Source organism: Miniopterus natalensis, chromosome 12 (genome assembly GCF_054644295.1).
Source record: "Miniopterus natalensis isolate mMinNat1 chromosome 12, mMinNat1.hap1, whole genome shotgun sequence".
Classification (NCBI taxonomy): domain Eukaryota; kingdom Metazoa; phylum Chordata; class Mammalia; order Chiroptera; family Miniopteridae; genus Miniopterus; species Miniopterus natalensis.
In genome coordinates, this window is record NC_142092.1 from 68453321 (window position 1) to 68469177 (window position 15857).

General features: G+C 48.4%; 2 protein-coding genes across 3 annotated transcripts in view; one reads left to right on the top strand and one right to left on the bottom strand.

The window, feature by feature from the left end:
• The window catches only part of RALGPS1 (Ral GEF with PH domain and SH3 binding motif 1), a 193442-nt gene that overhangs the window by 75256 nt on the left and 102329 nt on the right, over nt 1-15857 (top strand). For both annotated transcript variants that reach the window (XM_016210986.2, XM_016210985.2), the window contains exon 7: nt 117-243. In XM_016210986.2, coding sequence (XP_016066472.1) covers nt 117-243 — 127 coding nt within the window. The remainder of the gene's footprint in view (nt 1-116; nt 244-15857) is intronic.
• Nucleotides 13186-15857, bottom strand: part of ANGPTL2 (angiopoietin like 2) — a 35458-nt gene continuing 32786 nt past the window's right edge. Inside the window, exon 5 of the mRNA XM_016210987.2 lies at nt 13186-14974. Coding sequence (XP_016066473.1) covers nt 14775-14974 — 200 coding nt within the window. The 3' untranslated portion in view covers nt 13186-14774. The remainder of the gene's footprint in view (nt 14975-15857) is intronic.

A 15857-nucleotide genomic window follows, 5' to 3' on the forward strand; every position in this document is an offset into this window, starting at 1 on the left:
ACAGACACGCCGTTCAGATGTTTCCCTTTAGTCTCTGCCTACAGTTATCCTTTCTCTCTAGCTTCTTCTGGTTTGTTTCTCTTCTTTCTCATACCTATGTGTTCTTTTCACCTCAGCTTTTGAATCGAAAAGACAAGACCACTTTTGAGAAATTGGACTACCTGATGTCTAAAGAAGATAATTACAAGCGGACTCGGGAGTATATCCGAAGCCTGAAGATGGTTCCCAGTATTCCCTATCTAGGTAGGAGTCTGAACTGGCTTATTATTTTTTAAGACTCTTCAGTGCCAAGTAAGATGTTTTTATAGTTTCTAGTTGAGACTCTTCCAGGAAGCATCATGGGCCATGGAAAAAGAGGTAATTAATTGGTTGGTTCCTTGGATTGAAACGGGCTATTGATACTTCCCAAGTACAGGGACCTTGATGGCGGCCTTGAACAAGGGATAATCTGCTTCCCACACAAGAGACCTGTGAATCCCAAGCCTCCCAGCCTGCATCCCAGAAGGGTCGTAAGACTCTCATGGGTTCAGCCACATCCTCCCCAACTGAGGAACTCGGGCCCAAACCCCTGTTTTGGTTCTCTGGGCATTATTAATATATTTTAGAAGATTTGTACGAACAAAAGTATAGTAATGATTATTGATTCTTATGATTAGAAAATAATACACGTTTACTGCAAAGAATTAGGAAGAGAAGAAAGTTACTATAATTCGTTATCCCACCTAGAGATGATTCTGTTTTGCTTCATATCTTTTCATTCATTTGAGTGCATTTAAAAAATATATTTTTATTCTACTGTGAACATCTAATGTTATATCTTACGTTTCTATACTGTGATTCAATCCAATCAAACTCGAATCTGCTCTCTAATATTGACATCTAAGTTGTCAAACTTCCTGCACATAGTTATGATTATTACCTTACAATAAATTCCTAGAATTGTTATTATTGGGTTATTCCTTCTTATTGCCACATAATATTCTGTTGTACGGACACACCACATTTTATTTATCCATTTTATGGACATATGGGTGGTTTTACTTTTTGGCTATTATGCATAACACTGCTATGAAAGGCTTTTGTTTTTTAAAACATAGTCTTTAACTTTTTACATTGGTTTAGAATATATAACATATATGCTTTCTAGGTTTTTCAAAATGTTTATTTGTCTTGTGGGTTAATATAAGATCAGTTTTTGTAAATGTTTCCCGGGTGTTGGAAAAGAAGGGTGTAATTTCTCAAATTACTCTTATAATTACTAAATTATAATATTCAAATTATTAATATTTGACAACTTAATTAATATTTGTCTAAGGACAGGACTATATGTTGGAATCCCCTTGCCCTGCATTAGTACATACGAGTTTACAAAGTTGTCAATTCATTTCTAAGTGTCCCCTACAAAATCATCTGGATTACATTTATTATTTGCTTTTATTCTTTGAAATGTTTAAGTGTGTGAAGTGTTTTATTTTTCCTTTGCATTCATTTTATAAATCTTTGACTATATTTTAGATTTTAATGTTTTAAATTGGCTTTGTTTTATGGGTGATCCTTGAAAACAGCATTTAGTTGAACCCAATATGAGAGACCTTGCTTTTTAGTAGGGGAGTAAAATTCTCACATTTGTTTAGTCTTAAGCCATATTACTGGATTGTGTATCATCTTATGCTTTCTTTTTTCACATTTTCTTGTCTTTTCCCCCTCTCCTCTTATGGCTGGCTGTAAACTGCCATGTCTTTCTGCTGGGTGACTGGGAATCCCCTTCTTGGACCCCAGGTGGAGGGCGTGTTGGTATGGATCACTCCCAAGCCCATCCCATTTGCCAGAGGCTGATCAGTTGAGGACTGAGATTGATGGTGTTAGGAGGAGGGCAGCAAGTACAGTCCACTGGTTCTGTTAGCACGTGCTCCAGGATCCTTAACGATGTACTCACCAGAGCTGCCTTGTATTCTCTGCCTTCTCTCTGCCTGGCACTTTGTGAGGCTTTTTAATGCACTACTGCAGTGAGTGCCCACAGTGGCCAGTGAATAAGCAGGTGCTGAGATGTTGCCTAGGGCCACATAACTGAAGAGTGGCAGAGCCAGGACTCTGCCCTGTGGTCTGGCTGAAGCCCTAAGCCTTTGACACTGCCCTCTCCTGACTCCCCACCTCTACTGTCCAAGTCATTATTTTCCTGCTCCTTCCTTGTCGTTGCCACCTGTACATCCCCTGCCATTTATGACTTGTGGGTGGCCTCCATTGGGCACTGTGTGAAGTGGGATGAATTGTGATACTCTCTGTTCTTCGACCACAAAGTGGTGCTGTGCTGTATTGGGTTTCCGAGGGCATTAGTCCATGGGTCTCAGCCAAAGGCATACTGGACCAATACCATCGCCCCTTTCTGACCCACGCCCCTTGTCATCTGACCAAGCACATGCACCCCAGGCCCCCACTACAGATGAGTCCCGTCGTCAGGCCACTGGCCAGAGGCTTCTTGTGCATCACCACAAAAGCTCTCATTAGACTTGCAGTGGACAGGTAGCCACTGAGTGTCTGGACAGATGCAGCCCTCGTCCTTGATCACTGCATCTTCATGGCAGGGGCTTCCCGCAAGACTCCATGTAGGTCTCCTTCTCCTGCAAGGCCCTCCTGCTTCTGCCATAAGCCAGCCCAGTACCTGCCTTCTGCTGCCTCTTTAGCCTTATGATGATTTCCCGATCCCCTCAGCCCATTGGACTGCATTTCTCATACATCAGAACAACTCCTGAGATATACAGGAGTCGCAGCTGCCATAGCTTCTTTGAAAGGAATGAAGCAAGATCCCATTCTGAGTCTCAGTGGGGCCATCCACCCGAGGGCAGCTCGGAGCCCTACCTGCAGTCTGACTGCCATGGACAGACGCTGACCAAATCTAGGTTGTGGTTTTAGGATTGGACTCCTCTTGAAAATCCAGCCTGTCCCAGGAACGAGTTTGTTTATCGAGAGAGGAATCGTTACGTAATTCCTGGAAAGTACAATATAGAAAAAGAATGTCTGAAACCATTTTTTCCCCTGGCAGAGTCCTCCGTGCAGGATTTTCCCTGGGGGAGAGGGAGCTATTCTTTGGGAGTGATTTGGGTCATTCCCTGGTATTTCCAGCTGCTTCTTTAGTTCCACTGCTTGAGACCTTGAGTGCTGCCTGAGTAGTTATTTGCCTCTCCTAGCAAGTATGGGTTTTACTCTGTGATAATTCTCCTAAACTTCTATGCTAACTGGTTTCTTGGGACTCTTCAACATGTGTCTCTTTCTCTATGGAAAGATGCCCTCACATAGTACTAGCAGTTCTCATTAACCGTGTGCGTGTGTATTCCAAATCCTTTCGTTGCAAATTTCCTGAACTGAAAGTTTTGCTACACTGAGTTCCTCCTGAAATATAATTTAAAAAACACTGAGAGGAAAACTACATTTTAAAAATAAGACTCTCTTTGTATCAAAAACTTTCTTTTCAATTACTTCAAATGTAAAAATAGTGGTGGGAAATAGTCAGGTGGGTTATTTGTGGCTTAATTTTATCTGATGGCAACTTGTAAATGCCTAGTTCAGATAGAAGTGATGACAAAAGCAGGCAAAGAGCTGTGAAGAATGGCTATGCCATTTGTTTCTAAATAGCTTCATTGACTTAGAGAGTGGTTTTCACTACCTATAATCCCTTCCAGGAAATAGCTAGATAAAATTAGGAATGTAATGCATTTTAAAAGGTTTAGGCTGATTCTAAAAGTATAAGCAGTGTGGAAAATTGTGATCTCTCAAGGAACAAAAATTAGGCATTCTGACAGTTCTGAATCTTAAGAGAACATTTAGGTATTCTCGGTAAGTTTACTCAGACTTCTCATATGTGAAGTAAGTAGCTAGGACCTAAGCTATTCCTTCAAATAAGCAAACCTTTCCTTTAAAAAAGTAAGCCTTTATTTTCAAAGGTGAACTCTGAAGTTTAAAATAAAGGCAAGTCATTTCTGAGTATAAAATAAACAGAACTGTACTGTTGAATTTCTAAAAGGACTTTAAAAGAGAAGTGGTCATTGATCGCAAAGAAGTGTTTATACTGATGCCCTAAGCCCTCGGAACAGCAGGGTGAGTTGGGGGGCTCTTACTCAGGCCCTCTGCAAGGTGGGGGCTGTCTCCACCCTGGCCCTCAGATGATCAGTGGGCACATCTGTCAGGTGATGGGCTCCGCACGCACCATGTTTGCTCTGGTGGAGCTCACAGTCCAGATCTGATCATAGGCAGTGAACACGAAACCAAAAGTGAGCTGAGCACTGTGAAGGGAAAGGCAAAGGAGTGAAATAAAGGGGCACCCGACCCAGCCTCAGGGACCAGAGAGGGCTTTCTGGAGGGAAACTCTAAAGGATGAATAAACGGGGTGAAGGGTGGGAGGTGAACATGCCAGACAAAGTCAGCAGCTTGTGCAAGAGCCCTCAAGTGGGGAAAAACATGTTTGTTGGAAAAACTGGCTGGAGAGTAGAGAATGAGGGGGAGTGTCATGAGGAGCAGCTGGAGTGAAAGGGAGGGGTGAGATCGCCTGGGGCCTAGACACTTAGAGTGGGGAGCTCGGGCTCTGACCCCCCCCAAGAGCAGTTGGGAGCACAGAGCTAGGGCATGACGGGATTGGATCTGCATTTAAACAGGAGTCACTGTGCCTGCAGGGTGTGAATGGCTTTGAGGAGGTCATGCTGGAGGGGGAAAGGCCAGGTGGGGGATCATACAGAAGCCAGTGATGTATCACTGTATTTCAGAAAAGGCTGGGGGGAGGGAAAGCCCTTTACAAACAGGTCATTTTTTTAGAGCAAAGCCTTGGAAAGACAAAACAGCTGTCAGTGAGCAGGTCCCTGATACCTGACAGAGACACCTGGCGTTTCCCTGTACTTGGCTTTGAGAATCAGCTTGTGCATTTGAGCGGGCCCCCTGAAATCAGAGATAAAAGGCAAGCACAGGTGCTCCTGATCTCCTCCAGAGACAGGAGGGATTGAGCCCGCGGATGCCGCCAGCACGTCCACTTGCTTCCCCCTTTGATGGGGGCCACCAATACCCCAGCACCAAGTCTAGTGTCTCCCAAGTCAAGGTTACCAGTATTATCCAGCTGTCCCCAAGTTTTTCAGCATTAAGGGTAATCCTTTCCTTTAATGCCCAACTGAAGAAATTCCATTCCACATGCAGTAAATCCAGCACCCCCCTTCCCCCCCCAGTTCCCCACTCCACATGTTTCCAAAGATCCTCAGGGAATACTCATTTGTTCCATAAATCCATCCTGGTTGCTGCATGATTCCTCAGCTGGCTGCCTGGCCCCAAACCTCTGGTCCCTCCCTCCAGTCATCCCCTGCCTTTCCTGACCACTCTCTCCAGTGTTCTTCCTTCTTTAGCTGGGGAAGCACAGCTCGGGGATGGATAAGGAGGTGTCGGTGCCACAGAGACAAGCTGAACCTGCATTCCGGAGTGCCTGCTCTGGAGTCCATGGGCCATGCCCTTTCTCCTCTTGCCCGGTGGCCACATGCTGCAGGGGCTGACCTGTTGCCCTCTTCCCCTGGCCCAGGAGAACCTTTGATCAAGTTTCCCCTTCTCTGAAATGAGGCATCCTCCCTCTCTGGGGCCCAGCAAACAGGGAAGAACTGCCCTCTGACTCATCTCAAACATGCTTCTCAATCAACAGAATCATCACAAAGACACACCCTGCACCCCAAGTGAAGAAAACCTTCCCATTATTCTGCAGAGTGGTCAGTGGTGTATTATCTCACATTTCTCCCTTCCAGAAGGCAGTTTTGCATTTACTTTTGCAATCTCAGGATTTGTTACCTTAAAATTTACATTTCTCAGTCTGGCTTCTGAGACTGGGACTTCATAGTCTTACTCAGTTTTCACAAAAAGCCAATGGATGTTACTAAAATCCCCATTTTATGAGCAAAAGAAGAACCACAATTTGACTTATGACTTACCCAATGTCATATGCCAAGTGGATACCAAGTTTAACTGAAGATCTCATGCTCTGGATGGGGTCCCACCCAGCCTTAACTTATGCATCCTTTGTTTACTCTCTGTCTCCATGGAGAGAAACTGTGGGAGGAAAACACGGTGGGGAGGGGTTTGTTTCCTGCACACTTTGCTGCCTAGAGGCGAGCACCTTGTCACACTTGTCTGTTCTGGGGCACAGGGAGGACTTGCAGTCAGCTTTTCTCTGGGTCAGGAAATTTTGACCCCTCAAAAGGAGGTGAGTGTATAAGCTCATTTTGTGCAAGAGAAGGTGTGTTTTCCGAGAAGGAATCTGTATACTCATCAGGATGACTACTCTCTCTGACCTTTAGTCTCTGGGCTTCTAATTAAATGCTCACAATAATAATGTAACAACTCATGTTTATTTTTTTACCATGTGAAAGCTGAGCACTTTACTCTCATTATCTCGTTTAATCCTCCCAACACTCCTTCCTCTGAGGGAGGCACTGTTTTTTAACTTATTTCACAGCTACTGAAGCTAAACAAGACTTGTGCTCAAACCCAGGTCTGACCCCAGTGCCTAACCACTAACCTTCAGCTATGCCAGATGCTCCCTCCAACAGGTCTTTCCCCTCTGAGGAAACCAAGAGAGTGGGTGAGAAGAGGAATGCCTCCAGGACTCTCCTGTGTAGAACAGAGGCTCGAGATGGGAGTGCAAGAGCCCTCCCAGGGTCTGCCAGCCCTAAAGAAGAAAGGGTTGGGGTGGAGGAAGGACTTGCGCATCTCTCCATCATTAGGACCAACCGGGGCCATTGGGACGTCTCCTTGCACTGCTTTGGAGAGGGAGAGTTAAGACAGTGCCCTGAAAAATCTGAAAGACATTGTGTGGTAGATAGCTTGTAAGATGGCCCGCTAGGGTCCCTGCCCCCTGATATCCATTCCTTGTGTAACCCCTTTCCCTTGAGCGTGGGCAGAACATATTGACTGGCTTCCAGTAAACTGAATGACAGAAGTAATGGGATGTCACTTCTGAGATTGGGTTATAAAAAGACTACTCTCTCTTACTTTCTCTTGGATCACACAACCTGGGGGAATCCAGCTGCCAAGCACTTGGCAGTCCTGTGAAGAGGCCTATGTGCCAGGGATTGAGACCTGCCAGCCACCCTGTGAGCGAGCTTAGAAGCGGACTCTACCTAAGTGGAGCCTTCGGGTAAGACAGTGGCCCCGGGCGGCCAACAGCTCCACCTCATCGCTTGAGACACTCCGAGCCAGAGATATCTAGCTAAGATACATGCAGGTTCCTGACCTGCAGAAACTACAAGATAATCAGTGTCTATTGTAAGCTGCTCAACTTGAGGGTAACCTGTCACACAGTGTTGGATAACTAGTTCATTGCACAATCTTTATCACTACCCCACATTTATTACTCTGTTGCCCCATTGGCATTGGGTCAAAATCAGCTGTAAAACTTAATGCATAAAAGACTGTAAGATTGACCATTAGGGCAGTAGGAAGGGCTAGGTTCCTCTGATGTGCTAATTTTGAGGGGCACAAATCCTGTAGGACAGAAGGTGTGGTTGTCCTTTGAGAGCCGATGGATTCTTGCACCTCTCTAAGGAAGAAAGGTGCCTGAGAAGAGCGTGAGAGTTACGCCAGAAAGGCTGCAGTTCCCTAGCTATGTGTATGTTGTCCTTTGGATGCGGTGTGTCCAGACCTTCCTAGGCCCCAGGAACGCCTGCTTAAGGGAAACCAGGCTGCTGGGAAAGGCTGTGCTCGGGAGTGGATTCAGTGCCCACTCATTCTCTTAAAAGCTTATTAAATTAGAGAAGTAACATGCTTGTTGTAAAACTCATTCACACGAAAAAAGTCTATAAAGTAAAAAGCAAAAATCCCGTTCTTGCTTTCCTGCTCCTCAGAGGCCACCACTGTTAACAGTTGGCGTGCATTTTTCCAGACCTCTTAATCCATATATACAAATATATGTGCGCAGGGGTGTGAGAATAATACTGTGCTTTTTAACCAAAAGGGGGACGGGCGTTTTATGCGGAATGTTCTGCATCTTTTCGTCCCACTCACTGTGTCATCGACGCTCAGTGGCAGCAAAAAGAGAACTACACTCTTGCTAATAGCTCCGGGCACCCCCAGGTGACTTGTCGGGTGGTGCCTGGATGCGCACTCATTCCTTTAGCCGTGCCCCAGCTGATAAAGGGTTAGGTTGCTTCTGCTTTCTCCCTCTGACTGGTTGTGCAGTGGGGAGCATCCTTGTACATGTATCTTTACTCGCCTGCCAGAGTATTTCTGACACACTGGGGGCCAGGAGTAGAATTGCTGGGACAGAGACACATCACATGTTGTTCTGACAGCTCCCACTGGAGTGCCCTTGGGAGGGTTGCAGAGACGTTTCCAACAAAACTGTGAGCAAGCCTTGTTCTGTACTCTCACCAGCTTGAGATGTTACCAGCCATTTTCATTTATGATAAGATGATAGGCAAGCCCTGGCCCAGTCAGTTAGAGCGTCTTCCCAATATGCCACAGTTGCGGGTTCCATCCCTGGTCAGGGCACATACAAGAAACAATCAATGAATGTATAAATAAATGGAACAGCAAATTGATGTCTACCCTCACCTCTCTCTCCAAACAAACAATAATAAAGTGATAGGTGAAAGAGAGCATCTTGTTTTAAAACACATTTCTCTCCCCACCAATTCTTTGTGCTCTTGGAAGAGAAGCTGCTTTTTTACTTCAAACACATGTTCCCTGGGCTGTCCTGGGCCCAGGGTTAGGCAGCCAGGCCTTCAGGCCTCCCACCCAGCTGCTTAGCCGCCCTTGCTCTTGCTTCTGTGTCCTGAATATCTGTCCTTAATCCCCCTTCCTGTGTCCCGGCACAGCCCTGCTTTGCGCCCATCAGTGAGGAAAGGCTGCCTGGCTGTTGGTTTGTGCTGAGAGGAGGCTGACAGAAATCCATTCCCCGGGCACACTTGCCTGGGGCTTCCTCAGCATTCTGGGCTCCAGGAGGCTGCATGCTTCTCCTAATTTTCCCCCCAATTTGAAATGACTAGGGCGTTGGCCTGTGTCATCACAGAGCCCCAGAAGGAAATTCTAATTCCCTCCCCTCTGCATTAGCTACCCCTCCAGGCTCTGGGCCACTCCCAGCTCTGCTAAGGGTCAGGGCAAATGTGGCCTGCCCCCCCTTGTCCAGGGAGCTCTCTTATTCTATCATGAGCTGTCCCTCAGAGGGTTCCTGTGCTGAAGGAGGGGCAAAGGGAGCACCCCTTGACCAGCCCATGGAGCCAGATGTAGCATGACCATCGACGAGCGGGGATGGGACAGCCAGATGGCCCGCCCACCCTGGAGGTGCTGCTTGTGGAAGTGTTTTGGGAAGGCTGCACAGATGGGTGGGATTACCTCTGTCTGGGTTCCCATGTGTGGGCTGAGCTGCCCCAGGATGCCCAAGTCAGGAGAGACAGGACACTTGAATGTCTTGGCAATGGTTGGTACTAAGGTACTGTGTCCACACTAAGTGGCGACTACCAGGCTGGGGATGGCTCAGGTCTGACTCTGGGACCTGAGAGGTCAGCAAGCCCAGGCCTGAAAGCATGGAGATGGGAGATGAGCCACCACATCAGGGACCCAGTTAGCAGAGCATGTGGACCAGGACTGTACCAGGTAGAACTGGTGCACAATGCTACAGCCAGTGGGACACTATCAATGCCTAAAGGCAGGGCTGGGGCTGTAGGTTGTAGAACAAGTGGCTCTCTTCTCCTACAAGATGAAGGGAGAGCAGCAGGGCCCAACAGCTTTAGCCCTGGCAAAGGGTTGGAAACCCCAAGAAGCTGTGGAATACTCTCTGTCATTGCTTTCTATTATCCTGTGCCCTGCCTATTGCTCTGAAATAAATTGGGCAAATAGCCCTGAACTGGCTTTCTGACATCTGGGGACCCACCATCCATCCAGCTGCTTCTACACAGCCAGGCTGGCCGGCTGCCTCACACCCACTCCTGTGGGCAGGAGGCTCTGTGTCGCCAAGATTCTTAGACATACTAGGGGGTGATAATGGGTGACAGAGGAACCCAAATCCTGAGCATCCTAGGCGGCATGCCCTTGGGCAAGTTACTTACATCTCTGAGCCTCAATTTCTGTTGTGAAAAGGAGGAAAAATGTAGAACCCACCTCATAGGGCTGTTGTAAGAGTTTAAAGAGACACACGTGGTGCCCCACAGATGGTAGATGGTATGAGTGTTCTCTAGAGCAAAACGCTGCCAAGAAGACCCCCACAGTGGGGACCTGAGACTAACCCACAGAGACTAATCCACAGCAAGGGCAGGAAGAGCCCTGTCAGGGCACAGACAGGTGTCATGCTTAGTGACCCAGCTGGGCCTAGAACGGTTGGATATGTTTTCTGGGGTAGGGCTGGGATCAGCAGTGGAGGCTGGGGAATAGGACACAATCTAACCAGTAGTGGGACAGAATTCATCTAGCTGGCAATACACGGTCCCTGAAGAGAGTGGGGACCAACAAGAGTTGGAGTATAGTCTAGACACTTTTGGATATAGACCCAGCCCATGATCCCTCCTTTTCTGGGAACCTGGGACCTCCCCTACCTCTCCCACAGCATTGAGCTCCAACAGCCATGCTCATTTCATCCACTCTGTGCTGAGGCCGAGTTGATAGGATTGAGGCAGCACCCACTCCGAGGAACCAGTCGGATCCCCTGGACGGAGTTTGCGTTGGAGTGGAGAGACGCTTGTAAGTCTGCTGGCACTTGGACCAGGAGGACATGTGAGCTCAGGAATTCCGTGCTGGGAAAAGCAGATGGACGCACAATGAGAAACAGAAAGAGACCCTGCAGGCAAGGAAGGGGAAAGGGAAAGGAGAGGAGAAAGCTGCTGCTTTGCCTCTTGAAGGCCTTCCACGCAGTTTCTGGTTCCTGGCCCTGGTGAGGCCTGGCTGCATCCCTGCTCATGGACTCAGGGAGATACCTCTTATCCTTACGTAACCAACTTATTAAATGAGCTGGACTCAGGTGTAAGAAGAAACCAACTTTATTTTTTCCCCAGTGTCCCTCCCAGCCTACTCTGTGGACTAGTTTTACTCCCAATTGATGCTAAAACTTAGCAGGCCCCTTCATCTCTCTGCTGTCGGGCACGAAAAAAGCCAGTTGTTGCCTCCTGTGTGCGCAGAGGATATGATCTAACAGTCACATCCTAACAATCACGTCATTCTAGATAGTCCCGTGTCTTAACGAGAAGTCTGGACGCCTAAAGCCAGACTGGGCTCGTAGGCCTGGGGTGGGGGAGGGCACAGGGCAGCGTCTTCCCCTACTCGCCCGCCTCACCGTGTGGGTGGCCCTGGGGCTGAGGGAGAAGTAAGGGGTCAGGGCCATCTTTAGTTGCCAGTTCGGTAGTTATCCAGAACTTGTGACCACTCTGTCTTCCCTCTTTGCTACTGCTGCTTCAGAGTTTCCTTTCTGGGCACCACTGACTCAGCTGCCTGGAGGGGTAATGCCTCTCTTCAGCTGTCCAGTTACAACTCCTCGTTGGCTCCTAGGCCTCCTGCACTGTGCCCATCCCATCCCCCACCCAGGCTTCCCTCTGGTTCCTAAGAGACCTGTGTCCTTGCCTCCCTTTCCCCCATCAGTGGGCTTGCTGTTTGCTCCCAGTGAGGTCAGTTTTTCACCCATTGTCTGCCTCAGGCCTGTGGACTTGAGGCATGAGTCAGATGGTCATGCTCATGCTGAACTCTTGAAGTCCCCCTCACTTGATTTAGGGTGAGGGGGACACCCTCCCTCCCTGTGGTGGTGGGGGATGACTGATCCCCCCCTTATCCCCCAGGACATTTTTCTTCACTTCTGTCACAGGCTGCAGGGGGCAATGTGCTGACGCTGCAGAGCCAGCCTGGGGCCATGCCCTGCAGGGATGGTTTGTGCCTGCTCTCCAATGTGGAGTACTAGCTTTAGGAGTCTAGATAAACCCGAGGCAGAAAGAGTGCATGTTTAACATTTTGTTACATTTAAAATGTCCCCTGTTTCGTTTAATCCAGTTGTCTGGCTTTCTCTTAGGTAACCAGGAGTGTTTACAAGACTGTGTGAAACAGATGAGGTGGCCTTGGGAGATCATGGAAGACCCCTTGAGCTCCCAAAAGCATCTGTGGGTTATGAGAACTGTAGACACGCATAAACATTGTTTTCTGTAGTTCAAGTTTCTCTTTCAGTCTTGCTCAAATTGGCAAGATTTGGGGGAGGGGGGATCCTGTCAGTGTCACAGGCTTCGACAGCATCACTGTCTTCCTGCCACGTTCCCCACACAAGCCCGGCAAGTGGGTTCCCTCCAGTGACTAAGGTCTTGACCCAAACTGGGGCACGGGGGTTTGGCAGTGTTTCACCAACTTCCTTCTGGGCCTGCAGGTGCACTCACGGTGGAGATCTTAGTACCAGTAGGACTCCTATGATTGGAGGCCCTAAAGGCCCCTGAGCAGGATGGACAAGGAGGAGCATTATTGACGTGCACTAGTCAGATGCAGGGGTGCTGACTGGCTGTGTTCGCTGGTGGGGGGAGCAGTTCACTGGGCACTAAGGCCAGTGCACTTGAGTACACTCTCTCGTCTCCTTACTCTCTCCTTTGGTGCTGTTGGTTTGGTAAGCTGTGCCTCCGCCTCCCCATTTTGCTCTAAGGAGAGTGGGTTCCACATCTCTGATGGGCTTATTCCTTCCTCTCCTTCCATATAGCCACGGTATTGTTTAAGACTCAGATTTGGGTATTGGCGTGGGGTTGGGAGAAATAGCTGGTGTCACAGCCTGCTTTTGCTTAGATGCCAACTAGTTTAGAAAAAGGGTGGCTCCATCTTGTCCAACATGGCTTCTCAGAGCTCTGTGCTTTGGGGTTTGGACCCAAGACCAGTGACGGGTAAGGTTGGACCCTGCTTTCCTTTGCTGTTGACCCTTCCGTGCCACACACTCCACCCCAGGAGGAAGGTGTTAGGTGTTGACCACACTGCCTGCGAGGGGTCTCCAGGATGTCCAGGACAAGACAGATATAAGGAGGTGGAGCATCAGAGGACCATCTTGGACTGAGCTACTGTCCTGGGACTCCTGGGGCATAAGTGGAAACCAAAAACAGGGAGTGTGTGATTTAAATGACTTTGGTGTGTGTCCCTCATGCTGAATCTCTTCCTTGTTTTACTTACAGAGGCTCTGGTATAGGAGGTCCCAGGAAGGCAGTCACAAACAATGACACACAGTGTGAATACATCCAAATAGCACTGATGGCTTTTATTGCAGATTTGTGCCATTACAAGGATAATCTGGGAATATATTAAAAAACCCTCCCTTTTATATACACAAAACATGCTACATGGTATACTTTGTGAGAATGCTGAGGTAATAGGCACACACCCAGACATGGACAGTACCAAATATTCCAATGTCTCGCACCCCCCGACCCGCTTGCCCACTGGGAAGGTCTCACCTTGACTCATCTCTTGCCCCCTGTTTGGCAATAGTTCTGGTAGTACTGAGTCTTACACTTTATAGCCAAGAGGACTTGGAAGGCCACCTCACTGTGATGCAATAAACAAGAGGGCCGGCAGCCCTAGTTAGTAACTCACAAGAAGTGGCCAGTTCTCATCTTCGTGGCACCTGCATTCTCTGAGGAGGTGTAGTTTGGGGATGAGATGTGGACTCTAGTTGGCCTGAGAGCATGGCACCTTTGTTCTGTAACCACTGATCTCCCAATGATCAGATAATGACTTGTCTTCAATGGTCTATCTCCTGGGCAAGGTAGGTTATTATTCCTATGATGATTAAAATGACATGTAGGCTAAAGTGTGAATGGAAAATACAAAACTGCGAATACAATATCTATGTGGCTGGTTATTAGCCTTGGGCCTGGTCTTCCCTTTCCTGGCCAGAAATCTGGAGCCTGGACTGTCTCCTACTCAGAGGCAAAGGAATCGTGCCTAGAAAGAGAGGACGGTGCGACAGAAAAGGCAAGGAGAAGGTAGGCATGGAGAAGAGGAGAGCAGAAAGGTGCCTGGAAGTAGAGTGAGTGACCAAGGAGTGACACACAAGGCACGCACTGAACGGCGTTGAATGAATGATTAAGCCGATGGACGGATGGATGGATGCACGGTGGAAGTCCTGAGAATGGGTGGAATATAGAAATGGAGATAGAGGGGATTTTGAAATTTGGTTAGGTGCCCAAAAGGGCTCTTCAGTTGGAAACCCCAGTGTGAGAGAGCAGTGTTGCCGACATTCCAGGAAGCACTCAGGCACACAGACGCCAGGACTGAGCTCTGAACCAGCTGTGCAGTCTGTGATCTGCTCTTAGACTCAAGTAACACCACATAAGGAAATGCTTTCCTCCCAGGAGCCATGCTGTTGGTAGGAGCTTCAACACGCGAGAATTGAATATATGTGTATTAAGGTATATAAGGCAAACTTGTATATGTATCTAGATATATTGCACGTGCCATATATCTAAATGCATATGTGTGGCATACACCTAAGTGTACAAGGTCAGCTCATACACATATATTATGAAGGTATTTTGCAGCTGTGTTTTTATTGTAGGGACTTAATTTATTTAAAGAAGGACTGGTCTGCAGTCCCGTCCTGTCTGGAACACGAGGGGCTGTCTGGTGTGAAGAAGAGTGGTAGGGACAGAGAATACTGTATAGTCAGTTCCATCATCTGCCGCGGTGACTTGGGGAAACGGAATCCAGCATTCCAGTCCTCCTGGCCCAGGTGAACTGGGGAGGAGTTGCTTTGTGTGCTGGGCCCGCGTGGCGGGGGCAGGCTCCTGGCGAAGGCCCGAGAGGTCAGGAGGGGAGCTGGCTTAGTGGAAGGTGTTGGGATTGGGCCGGATCATCATCACCACTTTCTTGAGCGAGTAGGAGCCTCCTCGGAACTCAGCCCAGTAGACTCCATCCTGGTAGCGGCTTCGGTAATGGCCCCCACGGTACCAGACCCCATTGAGGTTGGAGTGGGCGCAGGCGTTATACCACCAGCCTCCCTTCTGGTAGTGGGCGCAGTTTCCTGCAGGAGAGAAGGTGGTGAGAAGGTCTCGGGAAGGAGGCAGCTTTACTTGTGTCCGCTGTTTACTTGGGGACTTGAGCAGGACCCTCCCTGGGGTGCCTTTGGAGCAAGAATGCTTGAGAGGGGGACCAGGCTGCAGACCTGTTCAGACCTGTCTTTGAAGCTTGGCCTCTGACTAATAAGCAGCATGATCTCGGGCAAGTGACTTAACCTCACTGAGCCACTGGATTCTCATTGTAAACTGAGCATACACACCTGCCACACTGGGCTGCTGCGGGAGTGAGTGAGGGCACAGATTTAAGCACTTAGCTCAGGGCTCGGTGCAGAGGAAGTGCAGGGACGGCTCCACGCCACAGGTCTGAACAGAAAATGCAAATGACCTGAGGTGGGCGAGGGAGAGGCTAAAGGGTTTTTTGTTGTTGTTTTGAAGAGTTGAAACTGTTGGATCAAAAGTCTTCATAGAATGACAAAGGAAATATTTAAGAGAAAACCCTCCTCTATTCCTCCCCAGCCTGAATTCCAGCCAACTATATACTTTTTTTGTTTCATAAAAGAAAGATATTTTTATGAAACTTTTGGCACTGTTGTATCATTCTGGATTTTCCTGCCAAGGACAAGCAGTTTGGAAAGTGTGGGCAAGGTGCGTGCAGGGGCACTGCACTTCACAGGAGGGAGGGGTAAGAGGAGCCACTGCCCACTTGGGCTGCTCTTAGGTAAAAGAGGGGTTCCCCAGTTTTCTGATCAGGCCCAGGAAGCAGGCCCCACTCAGGAGAAGGGCTGCTCCAGGCAAGTTTATGGGTTTGGGGCCTGATGGGGCTGGCCGAGGCCTTGGGACGAGGTGAGGAGGGAGCAGGCTGGCTGAGGCAGAAAGCTGAGGGGAGAC